At 49.9% G+C, this 21,936-nt stretch overlaps 1 protein-coding gene across 6 annotated transcripts in view; it reads right to left on the reverse strand.

Annotated features, from left to right (window-relative positions):
* Nucleotides 1–226: 226 nt before the first annotated feature.
* The window catches only part of FLNC (filamin C), a 127,646-nt gene continuing 105,936 nt past the window's right edge, over nt 227–21,936 (reverse strand). For 4 of the 6 annotated variants that reach the window (XM_081209698.1, XM_081209701.1, XM_081209700.1 and 1 more), the window contains 11 exons: nt 20,130–20,282; nt 19,135–19,257; nt 16,242–16,487; nt 12,034–12,303; nt 11,135–11,272; nt 10,452–10,567; nt 8,622–8,754; nt 5,719–5,895; nt 3,661–3,879; nt 2,513–2,737; nt 227–1,647 (listed from right to left, as the gene is read on the reverse strand). In XM_081209698.1, the coding sequence (XP_081065824.1) occupies nt 1,460–1,647; nt 2,513–2,737; nt 3,661–3,879; nt 5,719–5,895; nt 8,622–8,754; nt 10,452–10,567; nt 11,135–11,272; nt 12,034–12,303; nt 16,242–16,487; nt 19,135–19,257; nt 20,130–20,282 (1,988 nt within the window). In that variant the 3' untranslated portion in view covers nt 227–1,459. The remainder of the gene's footprint in view (nt 1,648–2,512; nt 2,738–3,660; nt 3,880–5,718; nt 5,896–8,621; nt 8,755–10,451; nt 10,568–11,134; nt 11,273–12,033; nt 12,304–16,241; nt 16,488–19,134; nt 19,258–20,129; nt 20,283–21,936) is intronic. The other 2 variants (XM_081209703.1, XM_081209702.1) reach the window with 1 other exon arrangement.

Consider the following 21,936-nt stretch of genomic DNA (forward strand, 5'->3'; position numbering starts at 1 on the left):
TCCAGATTTTGCTCTTGTAGGGGTCTGTTGTTGGTATCTGTTAAACAACCACGGTTTAGGGTTATGTCTGAACCGGGACTGTGTTCTTTGGTAACGGGAGATTAGGCTGCACCAGTAAGCCCCTGCAAGCCCTTAGAGGCGTCCACCAAAAGAAAAAGGAATCTGGATATGCTCTGCAGGATTTTACCCAGCAAATGCACACACAAAAACAGGCCACACCACTGCATTTTAAAAGCAAGTCATCTTTATTGCCTGGGAGGGGGCCAGGCTGGGCTGTGATGCTCTGGGTCTCCCGCTGCCCACCACAGGAAACATGCAACCACAAACACATTGCTATAAAAAAGCCCCTCCCTCGAGGGGCTGTCAGTTACAAACAGTCCTGCCCATGTGGGCCAGGATTCTTATCATCCCGTTTCCCCAATATTTCTTTATTATCATTATTTTTCTTTCCCGCCCCCTTTCTTCGTCGTCTTCTATATAAAAAGGCTTTCCTCTCTCTTTCACTCTCTCTGGCTTGGGCTGCCCCCGTTCCCAGCGACAGCAAACCAGTTTGCGGATGGGGTGGGAGGAGAAGGCACGGAAAACCCTCAACGGGTCTACTCTGGGGTGGGGGGGAAACCCCAAAACTTTGGCCTCGGTCAGCTGAGAAGGTCTGCTGCATAAACCCCCGTCCAACGGGCAGGGGGTCGCATGGCGGACCTTCCTGGGAGACTGAACCCCACCCAGCCTTCGCTCCCGCTCAAAACGGCATCCTTCTCTTCAACCCTCGCCTGCCCCACAAGCCATCGCCACTTGACGGGGCAGCTGCTCCTATAGTTCAGGGGGGGTCACGGATGACCCCGGTCCACCTGGTCCCAGCAGAAGTCTTCTAAACAACCCTGCGTTCTGCTCCCCCTTCTTCCTTATCTGGGCTGCGTCTCCACATCTCCGAAAAAGCGAAACTCATTCAGCGGCGCCAGGAGACGGATGCCCCAGCGCCTGCGGTGTGAAAAATCTGGGCCCATAACCTGCCAAGCTCTGCCTTCCTCACCCCTCTCGCAACCCACTTTTTCGGGCAGAACCTCGTGGGTCCACTGTCGGGGGGCGCCCCGCCACACGCCCCCTACCCGGTGAACGCCAACATCTGACACTTCCTCCTTCGCGACTTCCGGTTTCCTCCCCCCCTTTACCCCCTCCCCATTGTGAACCCCACCCTTTCCCAGCTAAAATGGTGCACACCCCTTGCCCTTCCCCCCCCCCGTCCCCCCCACAAACACCTTCACAGCCGGGAGAAATAGTTAAAAAGGCAAAAAAAATAAAGCGCCCCCAAACAGGCGAAAGGAATTGTCCCGAGGTTCCTCGTGGTGCCGGCCCCGCCCTGGGGCAACGTGGGGAGGGTTTTGGGAGGGGGGCCAGTCTTTGGCATGGGGGGTGCAGGGCGGGGCCCGGACGAGGGGGGATAGGTGCCAGCCCCCTCCTCCTAAGGGACGTTGACTTGGTAGGGGCTTCCAGGAACGCTCTCGTCGCCCCATTTGACGATGAGGATGTAGTCGCCTTTCTCCTTGACGGTGTACGTGACGTTGTAGACACGGTTGCCCGTGTGCTTGACGTAGACCTCGTCGCAGGGGGTCTTGGGGCCGTGGACCCCCACCATCAGCATGTTGGTACCTGCGGAATAATAATAAGAATAAGAATAACACTAAGAATAATTGGAATTGCTTTAAAAACTACAGTATTTTTCGCTCTATAGGACGCACTTTTCCCCCTCCAAAAATTAAGGGGAAATGTGTGTGCATCCTATAGAGCGAATGCAGGCTGCGCGGCCAAGCCCAAAGTCAGAACAGGGAGACGGAGCACTGCGCAGCGCTCCGTCTCGCTGTTCTAGCTTGGGGTTAGCTGCGTAAAGCCTCCGCCTTCACCCCACTGCCTTGCGGAGCCTACAAAGGCTGTCCCCAAAGCCTCAAGCCTTTGGAGCGCAGCGGGACCTCGCGCTGCGCTCTGAAGTCTTCAGGGATCCTTGAGGCTGGCGGTGGGGGAAAGCAGCGCTTCCCCCCACCGCCAGCCCCACAAGCTCAGGGGGCAGCGGCAAGGCTGCGCACAGCCTTTGCGCTGTTCCCCGACCTGCTCTTTGGGGCTGGCGGGGGGGAAAGCAGCGCTTCCCCCTGCCAGCCCCAAAGAGCAGGTCAAAAGGAACCTGAAGCCTCCGGAGCCCAGTGGGAACTCCTGCCACGCTCCTGAGGCTTCGGGTTGCCTTCACTGAAGCCTGGAGAGCGAGAGGGGTCAGTGCGCAGCGACCCCTCGCTCTCCAGGCTTCCAAGGTAGCCGCCTGAAGCCTCCAGAGCGCAGTGGGAACTCCTGCTGTGCTCCGGAGGCTTCGGGTGAACGCACCTTGATTTAGAGGGGGAGAACAAGAAAAAAATTTTTTTCTCTATTCTCCCCTTACTATGGTAGGTGCGTCCTATAGAGCGAAAAATACGGTATCTCACAAAGCACTTTTCCAACCACAACACTCCAGAGATTCCCCGCCGCTTACCAGCCTTGCTGCAGTCGACGGTGAAAGTGTTCTTCTGTCCGACAAAGGCTTTGGTCAGCCCAGGCCCCCGGGCGACCACCTTGCTGGCATCGGAGGAGAACTTGGGCAGGGCGCTGTAGCTGCCGCCCACCGAGGATGATGAAGATGAGGAGGAGGCCCTGGTCACCGTCTCCACCAGCACCGTCGAGGTTTCGTGGAGGCTGTGCCCGCCTGACAGACGAGGTCCTGGGGAAAGGGATAGAGAGGCAGGAATGAAGAGACACCGTTGGCTTCTTTCGCGTAGCTGACCTCTGGAACTCCCTGCCACTGGAGGGAGGTGACAGCCACCGGGCTCCGAAAGCGGATTAGGCAAACCCGTGGGCTATGGGTGGCTCCTAGGCTCTGCCTCTGTGGTGGTGGCCCAAGAGGGCCGCAATAAACGTGGTAAGATGTACCCCTGTAAATCCTTGAGTGTGCTTCTAATAGGGGAATTATGGTAGCCTGTTGCTTTATGAAACTGATGGATATGATAATCTTTATTGTCATTGTCCCATACAGAACAACGAAATTGAAAAAATCTACACCAGACATTCAAAAACCAACAAGCCTGCTATCCCAGCCTGGTTAACCCCCTAAAAACTCTGATACCCCATAATTAAATACAATATACTCCCACAGAGACTACCTTACACTGAGTTTAAAACCAAAATCGCATTTGGATAGAAACTGTTTCTCAGGCGGCTAGTCCTGGTCTTTATAACCCTGGACCTTCTTCCAGAAGGCAGAAGCTGAAAGAGATCATTTCCGGGGTGCGAACTATCCTGCGCTATCTCTGCAGCTTTCTTACGGCACCTGGGAGCATAGATTTGATCCAAGGTGGGAAGAGTGCACCCAATTATTCTCTCTGCAGTCTTTACAACCCTGGACAGCAAGCTTCTGAGTCACACAGGATGCTTCTTCTTCAGGGTCTACTCTAGAGGGAAAGGCTGCTAGTTATGGCATGTCTACGGACCGGTTGTGAGTTTGCTCCTGGTGCAAAGGATGCAAATGCTGTTCTTCCTTGGAACGCTGTTTGGATCTGCCTCTAGCGGGGGGGCGGGGGCGCCAGAGGGATCTTTGCACCGCGGCGCCGGATATACGTAAGACGGCCCACCTCGCAAGATACCTACCTGTGACCTTGGCCTTGAAGGGGCTGCCCACGATGTGCTGGGGTCCGCCGTACTTGATGGAGATGAGGTAGTTTCCGGGCGCCATGGGCATGTAGGTGACCTTGTGGCCCTCAGGGTACTCTTGGCAGTCCATCTGCACCTTGGAGGGGCCGTCGATGGTGACCGAGAGGGCCCCCGACCCCGTGTTCCGCGTCTTCACGAAGAACTCGGAAGAGACGCCTGCCAAAGGAGGAGATGGGGGGGTTAAGCAACTCTGAGCTGCGAGAGGACTGGGGAGAAATTGAGAAAGGCCAGCCCCGCGGAGCGCCTCCCCAGCTGATAATTTCATTGTTCTTTCCCCCCAAAATTTAATAATAATAATAATAATAATAATAATAATAATAATAATAATAATAATAATAATTTATTATTTATACCCCAGCCACTCTGGGCAGCTTCCAGCAAAATATCAAAATACAATAATTCATCAAATTTTAAAAGCTTCCCTAAACAGGGCTGCCTTCAGATTTATTTATTTATTGGATTTTCCATATTAAAATGTACATTCACACCACAACATACTATATGAAAACAAGATTCCCAAGAATCTCCTGGAATTCACTCCTCCCCTTTGTGGGTTTTATTGTTTGTCCTTTCCTTCTCCCTCTTTTATAATAATCCAGATTTTTATATCTTCATAGCTCTTTGTTACATTACAAGTGTTACTGCAGTCCCACTTAACAGTTTTAACTGTTTGCAATGGTTTCTTAAGATTAATTGTAAATTTCCCCCATTCCTTATTAAAGTTTTGGTCCTCTTGATTTCTGATTCTTCCGGTCATGTTTGCCATTTCAGCGTAGTCCATCAACTTAATTTTCATTGTTCTATCATGTTTCCTAAACTGCTTCATCGGTCGTTGGGGTTTTTATATATATATAACTTTCATGAAATAAGTAACCACTAAGAACGGCTAAGTAATTTGTAACAACTGGAGCCTGAGTTGCTCCTCTTCCTCTTCCCTCCTCCTCCTTTCTTCCTTTCGTGTTGTCCCTTGGAAGCCCACTGCAGGCGGGGGCTGCCTTTTTTCTCTGATTGTTTCAACCGATCTGGTGCAAGCCACTTGTTTGTGGCTGAAGAAGGAGGGGCGGGGTGTGTGTGCTTCTAATAATAATAATAATAATAATAATAATAATAATAATAATAATAATAATAATAATTTTTTAAAAAAGTTAATTGGGTGGAATAAGGGAGCTGGCTGGTGATACTATTGGTGCTGCTCCAGACTTGGCAATGAGGGTCTATAGCGGTCCAACACATATGAAAGTTGGCCAATGTGAGGGTGAGTTGCAAGGAACTGCAGCTGTTACAGCCTAAATAATTTATTTATTTATTTATTTATTTATTTATTTATTTATTTATTTATTTCACGCCCATCTGGCTGGGTTTCCCCAGCCATTGTGGACAGTTTCCAACAAAAGATTAAAAATACAGTGGACGCTTGGGTTGCGAACGTGATCCGTGCGGAATGCATGTTCGCAACCCGCAATGCCGCGTCTGCGCACGCACGGGTTGTGATTCGGCACTTCAGCACATGCGCAAAGCGCGATTTGGCGCTTCTGAGCATGCGCGACCGCCGAAACCCGGAAGTAACCTGTTCTGGTACTTCCAGGTTTCGGCAGTCCGCAACCCGAAAAAACGCAACCTGAAGCGTCTGTAACCCAAGGTATGACTCTACCATAAAACATCAGTCATTAAAAACTTCCCTAAACAGGGATGCCTTCAGATGTCTTCTGAAAGTCGGATAGTTGTTCATTCCTTGACATCTGATGGGAGGGCACCACCACCGAGAAGGCCCTCTGCCTGGTTCCCTGTAACTTGGCTTCTCGCAGGGAGGGAACCGTCAGAAGGCCCTCGGAGCTGGACCTCAGTGTCTGGGCAGAAGGATGGGGGTGGAGACGCTCCTTCAGGTATACTGGGCCAAGGCCGTTTCGGGCTTTCAAGGTCAGCACAAACACTTTGAATTGTCCTCGGAAACCTACTGGGACTCGATGGCACCTGATGGCAGGACGGGGTGCTTACCTGTGGTTCCGCCCTCCAGGCCTGGCCCATAGGCTGTGACGAGTCCTGGGTCCCCGGCCTGACTCTGCTCCCCAACGCGGATCTTGAAGGGGCTGCCAGGGATATGTCTCCCGTTGAACCGGACGTCGATGGAGTGGACGCCGTTCTCGTGGGGGATGAAGCGAATGGCGTACTTGTCTGTGGAGGGACGAAATTAGTACTTAACCCGAGGTACCACTGTATTCATTGAAACAACCTTGAAGTATCAATGACTTCCCTTCTTCTCCTTCCACAGTTCATTTTGCATAACATAGTAAAGGTGTGGCGTAAAGGGTAAAGGGACCCCTGACCATTAGGTCCAGTCGTGACCAACTCTGGGGTTGTGGCGCTCATCTCGCTCTATAGGCCAAGGGAGCCAGCGTTTGTCCACAGACAGTTTTTCCGGGTCATGCGGCCAGCAGGACTAAGCCGCTTCTGGCGAACCAGAGCAGCGCACGGAAACGCCGTTTACCTTCCCGCCGGAGCGGTACCTACTTATCTACTTGCACTTTGACATGCTTTCGAACTGCTAGGTTGGCAGGAGCAGGGACCGAGCAACAGGAGCTCACCCCGTCGCAGGGATTCGAACCGCCGACCTTCTGATCGGCAAGTCCTAGGCTCTGTGGTTTAACCCACAGCGCCACCCGCGTCCCTTTGCATTACATAAATTCCTGCATATTTTATATAAACTCAACCATTCAGTATTCCATTATTACTTCCATCAAAACTTATTCACACTGTTGAATTTATCTCAATGCTGCCCGTGTTTTCAAGTGCACACAGTCCCCCCCCCATATAATCAATAAACATTTTCCAGTCTTCTCTAAACATATGTTCTTCTCGTTCTCTTATTCTGTATGTTAAGTCTGCAAGCTGCGCGTATTCCATCAGGTTAAGCTGCCATTATTTTTTGGTTGAGACTTCGCTCAATTTCCAATTTGGGGCTAACGAAACACGGGCCGCAGTAGTGGCATACACAAATAACCTTTTTTTGACACCTGGGAATTTCCGTCTGAATTATGCCCAACAAAAAAGGACTCCGGTTTTCGTGGGAAAAGTACTTTTAAACAATTTTTTCAATTCATTATGAATTATTTCCCAATACTCTTTTATCCTTTTACAGCTCCACCACATATGACAGAATGTACCCTTAGTCTCATTGCATCTCCAGCACTTATCTGATTCACATCTTAGCAAGTCTAAAAAGGTAAAGGTAAAGGTACCCCTGCCCGTTTGGGCCAGTCTTGACAGACTCTAGGGTTGTGCGCCCATCTCACTCAAGAGGCCGGGGGCCAGCGCTGTCCGCAGACACTTCCGGGTCATGTGGCCAGCAGGACTAAGCCGCTTCTGGCGAACCAGAGCAGTGCACGGAAACGCCGTTTACCTCCCCGCCGGAGTGGTACCTATTTATCTACTTGCACTTTGATGTGCTTTCGAACTGCTAGGTGGGCAGGAGCAGGGACTGAGCAACGGGAGCTCACCCTGTTGTGGGGATTCGAACCGCCGACCTTCTGATTGGCAAGTCCTAGGCTCTGTGGTTTAACTCATAGCGCCACCTGCGTCCCTCCTTCAAGGAATAACATGCTGTAAATGTCAGATCGCTCTTCCACACATCTAGACCTGCCTTTCAAACCACCCTTCCGGGCAATGCATGATGGGATTTGTAGTCCCGTGCAGGTGTGGGGCGCCAGGGCTAATGAAAGCAGACCTAGGATCTATTTAAAAAACCCTGGGATTCTCAGGGGCTTGAATTGAGCCCCAGAATCTGTTGCCAGTGCTAAAGGGACGCATGCCTGCAATTGCAATTTCCGCTAGTCTCCTGGTCCTAAGTGGGACCTTTTTTGGATATTTTGTACCCCTAGATCTTCAAATATCTGAGTGGCTGTCCCGTGGAAGATGGAGCAAGGTTGGTTTTTTGCTGCTCTGGAGGGGAGGACTCGAACCCAAGTCTTCAAATGACAAGGAAGGAGAGTCCCAACTAAATGTCAGGAATATTTTCCTGATGCTTGGACTGTGGAAGATGGTGGGCTCTCCCTCCTTAAAGGTAAAGGTAAAGGGACCCCTGACCATTAGGTCCAGTCACGAATGACTCTGGGGTTGCGGCGCTCATCTCGCTTTATTGGCCGAGGGAGCCGGCGTACAGCTTCCGGGTCATGTGGCCAGCATGAATAAGCCGCTTCTGGCGAACCAGAGCAGCGCACGGAAACGCTGTTTACCTTCCCGCCAGAGCGGTACCTATTTATCTACTTGCACTTTGATGTGCTTTTGAACTGCTAGGTTGGCAGGAGCAGGGACCGAGCAACGGGAGCTCACCCCGTCGCGGGGATTCGAACCGCCGACCTTCTGATCGGCAAGTCCTAGGCTCTGTGGTTTAACCCACAGGTTTAAATAGAGGTTGCATGGCCGTCTCCCAGGGATTATTTAGCTGTGATTCCTGCACTGCAGGGGGGGTTGGAATAGAAGACCTTTGGGGGGCCCCTTGTACAACTCTGTGATTCTATTCTTCCCAGAGATGCGGCAATATAGAGGAGAAATTCACGCCTGCTTTTCAAACCTCATTGACAGCGGTTGCCTAACGCAGTGGCTTGGAAGGGGCATTGCGAACCCAGCTGCCTCGAGTTCGAATCTGGCTTCAGGCGCACACTTTGAGGGAAGGCTGTGCCTGAAACTTCCAGGAAGCGCCAAGCTGGCTGACGAAGGCTCAGTTACCCCGTCTCTGGTATGCAAGTCCCATCTGGTGTCGGGGCTCATTAGCGGGGGTTGGTCTAGATGGCCTCTGGGGGTCCCTTCCGACTTTACAACCCTATGAAACTCGAAGACGCAAACACCGGGCATGGGGAAGCAGGACTGTTTCCTCCTCCTCCTCCACCGCCTGGCGAACTCACCGCTGTCCAGTTCTGAGACGTAGCACTCCTCGACCACGCCGGCGGGCGTGTGGACTTTGGCATCGATCACGCCACGAGCCCCGTTCAGTTGCACCGCGAAGGAAGCCGGCTGGTTCACCTTTAAGCCCGTCTCCTGCGGGGACACGGAAAGGAGGGCTGGGTGAGACCAATAAGCAGGAGATCGGGGGGTGGGGCTGCCCAAGACCCTGGAATTCAGGCGACCCTGGAATTCTGATGAAATCTGTGGAATCTGGAACATTACTGGCACTGACTGTGGAAACAGAGCCATTATGGCTGGTAATAATAATAAATTATTATTATTATTATTTATACCCCACCCATCTGGCTGGGTTTCCACAGCCGCTCTGAGCGGCTTCTGGCAAAATATTAAAATACAATAATTTGTCCAATATTAAAAGCTTCCCTAAACAGGGCTGCCTTCAGATGTCTTCTGAAAGTCAGATAGTTCTTTTATCTCGTTGACATCTGGTGGGAGGGCGTTCCACAGGGCGGGCGCCACCACCGAGAAGGCCCTCTGCCTGGTTCATTGTAACTTCGCTTCTCACAGGGAGGGTACCGCCAGAAGGTTTGGTTTTGGAACGGACTTCCGGAACAGATTAAGTTTGAGAACCAAGGTACCACTGTATTCCCCAGAATGATTCTCCCCAGAGGGTAGCACTTGAACCCGTGGCTTCAAGTTACAAGAAAGGAGATTCTGACTCAACATCAGGAAGAACTTTCTGACAGCAAGAGCTGTTTGACAGTGGAACGGTCTTCCTCAAGAGGTTGTGGCCTCTCCTTCCTCGAAAGTTTTTAAGCAGAGTTTGGATGGCCATCTGTCAATGATGCTTTAGCTGAGATCCCTGCATTGCAGGGGGTTGGACTAGATGACCCCTGGGGTCCCTTCTAACTCTACGATTCTACGACTGACAATCTCCTTTTAAAGCTATCCAGGTTGGTGCCATCACTACTTCTTGGGGGAGAAAGTTCCATAGGTCAACTACTGTATTTTTTGCTCCATAAGACGCACCTGACCATAAGACGCACCTAGTTTTTAGAGGAGGAAAACAAGAAAAAAAATATATTCTGAACAAAACAGTGAATGTATGATTTTTGTGGTTCATGCTGTGGCCACAGAAATGTGATCTGATGGTGAATTTGGGGTGACCCAGTGCAAAAATCCTGAGGATCCATGACCTTTAACCTCCCCACTCCCAGGCAGCCTCCTTTATTGCGTCCCTAATCTCCCTCCCAATCACTTGCCGATCAGCTGCTTCCTTTCAACACCCCCTTCCCTCTTGTTTGCCTTAGCATCTTTTCCTTAGCTGGAACAGTTTTTTGCTCCTCCTTTTCTTCTAATTTCTCTCCTCACTGCTTTAGTCTTCCTGTCTCCTCTCCTTGCAAATTTGCTGTCATTACCTCTGCACTCCCAGGCAGCCTCCTTTATCTCTAGCGTCCCTTATCTCTCTCCCGATCGGCAAACGATCAACGGATTTGTTTCAACACCCCCTTCCCTCTTTCAAAAAAAAGAGCATGATCTGCTTTTCGCCCCTGGGCAATTGGCTCCAGGGACCACACATTCACTCCATAAGGCGCACAGACATTTCCCCTTACTTTTTAGGAAGAAAAAAGTGTGTCTTATGGAGCAAAAAATACGGTACGTGCTGCTTAAAGAAGCGCTTCCTTTTATGTGCCCTGAATCTGTCCCTCCCTGCCCCGTCCTTTTCGTTCCCCAAATCTATCAGAAGCTCTCCAGGACTCCCCTTGGGGGGGATACACACTCCCTCCTGCAGGAGGCACCAGGCTGGGCAAGGCTGGGCAGGCCGGTACCTGGAGGCTGGTGACTGTCAAGCGGTGTGCGTCGTCTGAGAGCGAGGCCACGGGAACCACGAAGGGGCTGTCGGGGATGTGCTCGTCATTGAATTTGATGGACACCTCGTAGTCGCCTGACGGAGAGAGGAGGGGTTAAGACCGGAGGTGGAGGAATTCCCCTTTGCAGTGGTCGGGGTTTTTTTTATCGTTTAGGGAAAAGGCGAGTAAATGGGGGACATTTCACTTCATTAAACGTACGCACCGCTTGGCCGCAAAAGGAAAAAAAAACCCCAATTCGTTTGCAAACGGAACGAAACAGCAGAATTGTCGGTCAAAAGGACAGCTTAATAAAGATGAAACTGGCAATATGCTAAAACCAGATGTACAGAAACATTCTGCGTGGGCTTGCCTAAACAAGAACGCTTTCTGTGGGTGCTGAAAAGAATGCCTGCCTGACATCTATAGGCAGGGAGTTCCAAAGGACCACACGAATGATAGAAGTTTACAGAATCACACAGGACGTGGAGAGATGCAAGCTCCCCTCCCTTTCTCGTCTAGAACCCGTGGACATCCAAGCCAACTTGTGGGTTCTGTGAAAGGAAAGGGGGCACAGAATCCTTTGGAAGAAATAAAACTCTGCTGGGGCTTCGGTGTCTGTGTGTGGACCTCCCAGACCAGAAGCATCAACCAAAACACAATACCTGGTTCCTGGACAATGTAGGAAACTCCGCAAGAGCCGTCTTTGCGGTCCTCAAAGGCAATCTCCGCCTTGCTGGGACCTTCCACGGCGATGGAGAGACCCCCGGCCCCTGCCTCCCGTGTCCAGATGCTGAACTCGGCTGGGGAGAAAAAGAGGAGGGAGCTTTTAGGCCACCTGTCAGGGATGTTTCCGTTGGGATTGCTGAATTGCAGCGGGTTTGACTGGATGACCCCTAGGAACACCTCCCAAATCTTCAATTCTATCTTTCTTCCGCTGCGATTCCTGTTTTTCCCGCCCTATAAGGTTTTCCTTCCTTGACCTTGCTATGGACCTTGGTTGGTCGCCATTGAGGGGCCTGGTAGGAATTTTTCCACTTGGCAAATTGGCACCAGCCACTTGGTTTTCGCCTACCTCGTAGCAAACTGTCACAACTTTCTGGGTATTGGCGGTTAGGCATTGGTATTGCTCTGTAGATGGAAGAGGGGAGGAAGCGCCATCACCTGCCCCACATATTGGAGGGTCGTTAGTTAATGGATTCTGGGGGGCGTGGCCCTGTCCGAAGCCTGGGGAGGTGAGGGCCCAAGGCACGCCCCCTAGTGGTGACCCCGGGGGAGTTCCTAGTCGATGTGCATCAGCAGGACTCCCCCTACTGGTGGTTAACGCTTCCTGGACTTCAAGCGGACGGGCTGAAGTCGGATATAGTCGGTTAGGACCAATGCCTAAGCCAATACCGCTCATCACCTGTAACCAATAAAGCTGTGGCCTTATTTAGCCCATTAACCTTAATAATTGTATCATGTGTCTTTATTTCTACTGGGGGGGAGGACTCACCACGCAATTATGGCCGATGGCTAAAGCAAATAAAGATTCATTCATGGAGACTATCATGTGCTCTCTTACCTGGGACTCCGGCCACGCCTCTCTCTAGGCCGGTGCCTCCCGCTCGCACCTTGTGGGAGCCTCCTTCCCCCAGAGGCCCCACGGTGAACTGGAAGGGGCTTCCCGGGACGTGCTGCCCTCGGTACTTGACGTTGACGGTGTGGGGGCCCATCTCCTGCGGCACAAAGCGCACCGAGTAGGCGCTGTCGTCCCCCTCGATGATCTCTGCCTCCGCCATCTTCCCCGACGGGCTGGTCACCTGAGCAGTCATGGCCTGCAAGCCCGCCTCACCTGGACCGCGAGGAGGAAGACAGGGGGAGAGTCCGTCAGAAGGCCACCAGCCAATCGAGAGCCTGCAAAAAGGCCCGGCCAATCCCGAGCAGCTTCACGCGCATGCAGCCTCGCCAATCAGAGCAGCCCGAGGCTCCCCCCCCCCCCCGAATGCTCCTGTTCCCGATTGCTCATAACAGAAGGAACGTGTTTTTAGTCCTCATGACTGTAGTTTGGAGATGCAACAGGGAAAATGCTTCCTTAAAACAGGTGTTTTGGGGGAAGTATTAAAGGTAAAGGTATCCCTGACCGTTAGGTCCAGTCGCGGACGACTCTGGGGTTGCGGCGCTCATCTCGCTCTATAAGCCGAGGGAGCCGGCGTTTGTCCGCAGTTTTTCCGGGTCATGTGGCCAGCATGACTAAGCCACGTCTGGCGAACCAGAGCAGCGCACGGAAACGCCGTTTACCTTCCCACCAGAGCAGTACCTATTTTTCTACTTGCACTTTGATGTGCTTTCGAACTGCTGGGTTGGCAGGAGCAGGGACTGAGCAACAGGAGGTCACCCCGTCACGGGGATTCGAACCGCCGACCTTCCAATCGGCAAGCCCTAGGCTCTGTGGTTTAACCCACAGCGCCATCTGTGTCCCTGGTGGAAGTATTAGGGTATATAAATATCATGGTGGGGAAAGCGCTAATAATTTTTAGATGATAACATCCTCTTAACTATATACCAAATATATGGGGCCTGGCAATCAGTCAATGTAAATGCATTTTCCATGTTCTCACATCTGCAAAAAGACTGATACTGAAACACTGGAAGGAGAAATATGGTTTCCCTTCAATAAATTGACAAATGACATAGCAACTCTGGCAACCCATCAACTGTTCACTTTCAGGTGCAGACTATGCATGGACAAATTTAATATTTAGAATGCGTTTTTCGAAACCATAGTGACACATGGATTAACACATCCTTGAGGGAAACAACAAGTTTATCCATCTAAACAATATGTTTATCCATCTAAAAGGCTAAAGCTTTGTAGCCTTATACAGTGGTGCCTCGCAAGACGAAATTAATTCGTTCCGCGAGTTTTGTCGCCTTGCGACTTTTTTCGTCTTGCGAAGCACGGTGTCGGGAAAGTTTTGGGAAAGCTTCAAAAATCACCAAAGTCTTTAAAAACCTCAAAAAAGGCTACCACACCGCGTTCTATGAGTTGCTCCTCGAAGTCAAGTCGCAACTGTATTAACGGTGTTAAGAAAAAGGAAACAAACTTGCAAGACGTTTTCGTCTTGCAAAGCAAGCCCATAGGGAAATTCGTCTTGCGAAGCAGCTCAAAAAACAAAAAACCCTTTCGTCTAGCGAGTTTTTTGTCTTGCGAGGCATTCGTCTTGCGAGGTACCATTGTATGGTTGTTTTATTGTTGCTGATGTCCTCTGCTTTTAAAAATGTATTTTATGTATTCTCTTCCTCCTTTTTTCTTTTCTTTCTTTTCCTTTCTGATTTAATGTAAAGGTAAAGGGACCCCTGACCATTAGGTCCAGTCGTGGCCGACTCTGGCGTTGCGGCGCTCATCTCACTTTACTGGCCGAGGGAGCTGGCATACAGCTTCCGGGTCATGTGGCCAGCATGACTAAGCCGCTTCTGGCGAACCAGAGCTGCGCACGGAAACGCCGTTTACCTTCCCGCCGGAGCGGTACCTATTTATCTACTTGCACTGGTGTGCTTTTGAACAGCTAGGTTGGCAGGTGCATGGACCGAGCAACGGAAGCTCACCCCGTCACGGGGATTCGAACCGGCAACCTTCTGATCGGCAAGTCCTAGGCTCTGTGGTTTAACCCACAGCGCCACCCGTGTCCCTTCTTTCTGATTTACTTTGCTATGATAATCTCAATAAAATAATCAATATGGGGGGGTTGATTGCAGTTTGGAAATGAATGCGCTGCATCCACTGAAAGCTTTAGAATTAGAGGAGCCTCGGCAAAATTCTGGTCCTGGACGCCCCTTCCCTTGACCCCTTGTGCGAATATTCAGAGTCATGCAAGAGACCAGGTGTTGGAGCTGGGACAAAACACGCAAATATACTGTGACCATGCATGAACGAGCTCAATGCAGTTCTAAACTCCGTTCAGAGCACTGAATCGACACAGGCACAAACACAGGGAGAGGATATCAAGAGCTTCAGAGCAGTGAATAGCAAATAAGCAAAATTCTCGTGCAACGTTAAGAAAGGGCTGCCTCTCCAAACCGCCAAGGCGTAGACGCTTGGTTGAAATCCTCAGTTTTGCCTTCATGGCATAGGAGCCGACCCCTAGGAACCAAGTCCCTTTACCCCATGGGCACAGGGGGACAGCTCCTCAGAAATTATGGAAAAGCATTAAAAAATACTCAAATTCAGAAGCCTGCCCCCCCCGTAATGTCCTCTTTTGGGGGGCATTTGTACCCATGATCTCCCCCCAAAGCTGAACAACTTTCTGGGGGCCCCCCTAACAAAAACCCTGGCTATGCCCATGCTTTGCCCCCCCATAAAATATATAATGGAGCCCCCCCCCCCCCGAAAAAGTTGATGGCCATTGCCATTCAAATGGTGCTTGTGACTGATTATGAGGGGCAGGGCTTACCTGGGCTCCCCCCCCCCATATTTTATTCAAGTTGCTTCATTGCAAGATCTAAACGTTGTGGGGTGTTCAAGAAAGCTTCCTGAGAGCTGAGCTGGCCAGCTAAAAGGAAAACCCCTTTGCAAGACCTGCGTTGATGATCACAACGTCTTTGCTAAACCAGAACTGCCGGCAAGATGCATGACCTTATGTCTGAGTTAACTGGGCGAAAGCCTTCCTTCCTGGTGGACTGGGGTTGTGTGTGCTGCTGTTATAATAATAATGATAATAATAATAATAATAATAATAATAATAATAATAATAATAATAATAATAATAAATAAAGTGTCGGACTACAACCCAGAGACCTCCACTCAGCTGCGAACTTTGCAGGGTGTGGCATTGGGCCAGTGCCTGCCTCTTAGGGGTGTTGTGGTGATTAAATAATAATAATAATAATAATAATAATAATAATAATAATAATAATAATAATAATAATAATAATAATATTTTTTAATTTATACCCTGCCCAGAGCCAGGCTCAGGGCGGCTAACACCAATAAAGGGAGAGAAAAAACCCCACTTTAAAATACAGTGGTTCCTCGGGTTAAGTACTTAATTTGTTCCTGAGGTCCGTTCTTAACCTGAAACTGTTCTTAACCTGAAGCACCACTTTAGCTAATGGGGCCTCCTGCTGCCGCCACGCTGCCGGAGCACGATTTCTGTTCTCATCCTGAAGCAAAGTTCTTAAGCCAAGGTACTATTTCTGGGTTAGCGGAGTCTGTAACCTGAAGCATATATAACCTGAAGCGTATGTAACCCAAGGTACCACCGTACAAGTTAAAATGCAATTTAAAATGCAGCCTCATTTTAAAGTAGCCGATAAATCAAATCCATAAGGGGAGGGAAACATAAGAGGGAAACCAAAGGCCAGGCGGAACAGCTCCGTCTTGCAGGCCCTGCGGAAAGATGTCAAGTCCCGCAGAGCCCTGGTCTCTTGGGACAGAGCGTTCCACCAAGTCGGGGCCAGTACTGAAAAGGCCCTGGCCCTAGTTGAGACCAATCTAACCTCCTTGAGGCTCGGGACCTCCAAAGTGTTGTCATTTGTGGACCTTAAGGTCCTCTGCGGGGCATACCAGGAGAGGCGGCCCCGTAGGTACGTGGGTCCTAGGCCTAGTGATGGGGGGAACCATGCATAGCCCCCCCCTTGAGCTCCTCCGTCCCAAAAGTGGGGTGCACATGCAATTAAGTGTAGAGCGAACCTCCTAAACGTCTGCCCGACTCCGTGCAAAAAAACCCCCGCACACAGGCGCACATGAGAGGCCCATGCAACCCCACAACACGGCACACTGCGCCCACGCACCCTCCTGGGTCGTCCGGGCGATGCTCCCAAAAGAGCCGAGGCTCTCGCGCCCCAGGAAGTCTCCGAAGACGTTGTGGAAGGGGTCCCCGCCCACTTGGGTGGACTCCTCCACCCGCACCTCTCGCTTGGTCTCGCCGCCCCGGGTCTTGCTGATTTCCGTCCGCTCGGTGCGCGTGTAAGTGTGGCTGCTGCGCGTGAAGGTGCGCGTCAGCCGCTCCTGGGCCGAGACCATCTGGAACCAGTTCCCTGCGCGGGAGGCGGAGACGGAGGAAGGAGAAGCGGGGGCAAGACAGAGGGGAGACAGGAGGGTTAGAAAGAGGGTCCCACGACGAAATTTTAAAGATTATCTAGCTAAATATTGTAATATAAGATAATTAGAAAGTACTTGGAAGTATCAAACAGGTCTGGGATTAGAATAAGAATGTTGCACAGTAATATGGATTTAAGCCAATAAGAAAAGAGATGAAGATAGTAAATTGATGGTGTTAATTTTATTAGGAAGGTGATTTTGGAGAACTTGGTGTCACAATGAAATTCAGTCAGGGCAGGATTTGAGAAAGTCAGACAACAATGAAAGTTAATTTGGATTTTAGAAGTAATAAGTGCTTTTATTTTTCTTTCAGTATCGTAATGTGTTTCGTTTGGTGTCTTTTATATGTTATATTTGTTATAAATGTGGAAAATCAATATAAAAAAGAAAGGGGATCCTTGCACCATAGCTGTCAACGTTTCCCTTTTTTAAAGGGAAATTCCCTTATTCCGAATAGGATTCCTCGCAAGAAAAGGGAAAAGGACTGCTCTACTAGCTGTCAGCTAGCAGAAGCACTGGGATTATCCCCTCATATGGTGTAGATCCATATGTACATATCTGTAACTAAGTCTGCCTTCAGGGATCCAACTGTGAACTGACGTGAGTAAACTTTTATCATCTTTGAATAAGATTGTGGCGTCTTTATTCTGTTAAGAGGGATTAAAGGGAATTTACCAGTAATATACAATTCAATACTGAATTTTATACTAGTGAGAGGCTCACACGATCCTGCAACCAGCTATCTGCTGTGCATGTAAGAAAGGGGGGATGTAAACTCTGCTACATAAAGAAACTTGCTAGCACAGGTTAGGAAGGATATGAATAAACAATATATCCTCTCCTGCCACCCTGAACATGCCCACAAGAAGAAGCCCCCTCTGCCTCTAACTGCGAAAGCCTTTTCACATTGGTTCTGAAAAGGCAAGCGGCTAGTCCTCATCGCCACAGGTGCTGCTATTGACTTAGATCTGGGCGGGCTTTTTTCTGTCACCAGGGGCTAAGCCAGTGGTGTCCAAACTTTTTTCAAAGAGGGCCGGATTTGATGAAGTGAAGGGCTGTGAGGGCCAACCAGAGGGCCAACCAAAGCTGTTTAGCTTTTATTAGGATTGAAGTTGTTGAGTTTTTTTAGGATTTTACCCCAAAGTTGTTTAGCTTGAGGTTGTTGAGGTTTTCACCCCAGGAAATAAACTGCTGAAGTTGTTGAGGTTTTCATCCCAGGAAATAAACTGCTGGATTAAGCAGAGGCTGGATTAAGCCGACTGGCGGGCCAGATTAGGCCCCCAAAACGGACTTTGGGCATGCCTGGGCCTAAGCAAATGCAAGTTTTTGGAAAGGCAAGTAAAGCAGTGAATCGTTTCTGACTCCAACAAGTCCCCTTCTCGCTCTCCCTGCCTCTTGGGAAACCCCAGGAACTCAGATGTATCCTGCAGTGATAGCAATACTTAGATCGTAAGACGGAGAACCAAGAGTGGGCTAGATGGCTCTGGGTGCCCCATGGCAGGAACAGGCGACCCGCCTGCCAAAACCAGAACACAAAGCCACCCAAGTTGGCAGTCACTGCCTCCCGCGGCAGGTTAACTATGCATAGTTGTTGCTTTTCCGTAAATTTATTTATTTGGGTTTTTCAAACTAACATTTCACAATAACGTATCAACATACAATATCGAAACGAGGTTCCACAGAATCTCCTGGACTTTCCTCCTCCCCTTGGTAGGTCCTATTGCTAGTCCTTTCCTCCTGCATCTTTTATAATAACCCAAATCTTTTGCATCTCCTTTGTGTCCCAAAATCCACCATTAAACTACAAGTGATATTCCGACCACACTAACGACTTTAGCTGTCTACAGTGGTTTTTAAGATAAGATTAAAGATTCCCCCCATTCCTTATTAACATTTTGGTCTTCCCAGTTTCTGATTCTTCCGGTCATTTTTGCCATTTCGGCAAAATGCCAAAACTACGCATAGTTTTAACTAGGGTTACAAAAGAGGGAGAAAAGGGTTTTCTTCTGAACTATGCAGAATTACATAAATTAACAGGAAGGATTTGAAACCTGTGGGATCAGAGATTCTTAGAAGACTGGAGCGAATATATGAACTATTTGAAAAGTAATTGTGATGAACAGATTACGCTAGCAGGACTGCAAGAAGTTTTGTAAAGTGGATTATTTGAAATATTGCAAGAAAGACTGCGATGAGAATTGTTAGTTAAGGATAATCAAATGTAATAGGAAATTAAGAAATGTAGAATAAGTGATAAAGAACAGAAAATCATCAGAGGTGTAGACGGAAGTAAAAAATATTATGTAAGATGTGAAGATATGTGTATGATTGCTGGAATTGATATGTTAAAAAATTAATAAAAATGTAAAAAGAAAAGAAAAGGGTTTTCTTCTTCAAAATTCTGGAATCCCAGATTTGTGCAACAGGTGCTGTTTCAGCTGCAGTCTGGACCACACCGGTGACAGAGCAGAAAGGAGGAAGGGGGTGGGATGGGGGTGGAAACAAAATCCCCTGGTGGTCCTGTTCAGGTCCTGGCCCCCCAGCTGCCCCCTACCCCCCACTCCCCAAAATGTGCCCTCTTACCTGGGATTTTGAGGTTCAGGTCGCACGTGCTGCCGATGGTGGCGATGGATGGGGCCTGGCGCCGGCGGGTGATGCTCTCTTTCATGCGCCCCTCGCCCGACATCTTCACGGTGAAAGGGCTTCCTGGAAAGGCAGCGACAGCATAGCTGTTACCCTGAGATCCCGGTGGTATCCCAATTACGCCCAAAAGGCGGCTGGGTTTTGACTCTGGGGTGAAATTTCACAAAAATTCTATACCACTTGTCTATTTGTTTTTCTGGGGACGGGGGGAACCTCAAAGCGGTTTACAAAAAATGTAAGGCAAGAAAATCTTACAACAACAATTTAAAACAGGGGTCAGAAAACCTTTTCAGCAAGGGGCCGGTCCACTGTCCCTCATACCTTGTGGGGGGCCGGACTATATTTTGGGGGGAGAAATGAACGAATTCCTATGCCCCACAAATAACCCAGAGATGCATTTTAAATAAAAGGACACATTCTACTCATGAAAAAACACACTGATTCCCAGACCATCCGCGGGCCAGATTTAGAAGGCGATTGGGCCAGATCCGGCCCCCGGGCCTTAGGTTGCCCACCCATGGTTTAAAGCATATGAAAAGGAGAAATCCTGCAAAAGAGGTTAAAATCCTCGCCAACTTTCTCAAAGCGTTTCAACTAGAATGTTTCCCGCAGGCGCCGAAAGGAAAACCAATTGGCAGGGAGTTCCAAAAGGCCAGCGCTGCCATGCTGGACAATCGAGTTCTTACAAGCGCGGAACAGGTATGAGGTGGCTAGGAGCCATTGACAGCAATCTCCTCCTCCGGGAATTTGCCTAACCCTGTTTCCAAGTGACCCGCGGCCGCCTCCCCTCCATTGCGAGAGGCTGGGGGGGGGCAGGTCACGTTTTGCAAGTGTCGCTGTTGGGGCGGAGAAGCAGAGAAGGCCGGGAAGCTGAGGACTAGAACCTTGAAGTCTGCAATGCACAGAGAACACGCCAGCGAGAGAGAGGCACAGACCTGGCACGTGCTTGTCGGCAAACTTGATGTTGATGATGTAGTTCCCGGGCTCCGTGGGGCAGTAGGTGACTTTGCAGGTGCCGTCCTCCATGTCCTCACAGTTGATGTCGACTTTGCTGGGGCCCTCGATGGACAGGCCGAGGCCGCCATAACCTGGAGGGGAAGGAAGCAGACAGCGTTAGGCCCCTCTTTCGCTCTCGATTTAAGAAAATGGGGGGAGATGGCCCCCTTGTATAAGACACCCCCAAATTTTGGACATTATTTTCTGGGGGGGGGACCTAGTCTTATACATGAAAAAATACAGTACAGTGGTGCCTCGCAAGACGAAAAGAATCCGTTCTGTGATTCTCTTCGTCTAGCGGTTTTTTCGTCTTGCGAAGCAAGCCCATTGACGGATTAGCGAATTAGCGGCTTTTAGCGGCTTATCTGCTGATTGGATCAGCTGATAAGCGGCTTAGCGGCTTAGAAAAAGGGGGGAGGGGAAAAAACCAGCAGGAACTAGCAAGACATTTTCGTCTTGCGAAGCAAGCCCATAGGAGATTTGTTTTGCGAAGCACCTCCAAAACGGAAAACTCTTTCGTCTAGCGAGTTTTCCATCTTGCGAGGCATTCGTCTTGCGGGGCACCACTGTATGTCCCAGCCAGGAGGAAACAGGAAGCTTTCGACTGGCTGGACCAAACATTCCCCCGCATGTCCACTCTAGGAAAACAAGGAATGTTGTACTTGACTGCTACTTACGTATCACATCCCACATAAAACAGTGATTCTTTTTTTTTTTAAACTGAGCTCTATACTGAGCCCGCCTACAGCCCTGCATTTCCTCCCAATCTTCCTGCCTTCAATATTGAAGCAATTTCATCTGAGGAGTGACCTCCCTCCCGGAGGCTTCTGCACCCGACCTTTCCCCAGGCCACGCCCCCTCCCCACAGGCCACACCCCTCTCTCCCGCCCACCTCGAGTGGCTTTGCCTAGCTGGAAGATGCCCTTCCGATCTGACCATGCTTGCCTGGATGGTGGACATAGGTCAGGGTCAGGGGTAGGAACCAGCCTCCTCTATGAAAGTCACATTTGTTGCTCCGCCCACTTTTACTTTCGGCCCCCGACAGCTTGACACGGCCCTCAGGTGGGAAGAAAGGTTCCCTAATAAGGATGGGCTCCCGGGGTCATTCTGAAGAAGGTGCGCCGAGGGAAGAACACGGAGGATGAACTACAAAAAGCTAAAATCCTCCTTTGGGGAAGGTTCTCAGGCAGGGTGGAAGGAGAAAGAACTTGCCCATGTGAAGACCACCTGGTGGAAACCCTTGCACATTTGGTTCTCAATTGTAAACATAGCTGTCAACTTACAGATTTGAAAATAAGGGACCAGCAGCCTCGAAAATAAGATACCAGCAGCCAATATAAGGGATTTTCAGAGCACAGGTATGTTCTACTTCTGAGCCCCTCCAAGCCAAAGGCAGAAAGCCCAGGCAGTGGTTCCCACAGCGCAGCAACCCAGCAAAGTGGATGCAGCAAGGAAAACCTCTCCGCTGGGAAGCGCTGAGCAAAGGCGAGTCCTCAGGCAATGCGGCTGATTTGATTGACCCAAGGCATGCAAGCTCCACCCCCCAGTCGTTCTTAGACTCCTTATTGGGTGAGCAACGCAGCCAAGCAACACAGTTGGAGCCTCCCTGGCCGGCAGGGAGAGGAGCTGCTTCCTTTGAAACCCGGGATATTTACGGGACATCATAAATAAGGGACAGCAGCATGACACAGCGCTTGGATAAGGGAGTTTCCTGCCAAATAAGGGACGGTTGACAGCTATGACTGT

This window comes from Podarcis bocagei, assembly GCF_964188305.1.
Source record: "Podarcis bocagei genome assembly, chromosome: 10".
NCBI lineage: Eukaryota > Metazoa > Chordata > Lepidosauria > Squamata > Lacertidae > Podarcis > Podarcis bocagei.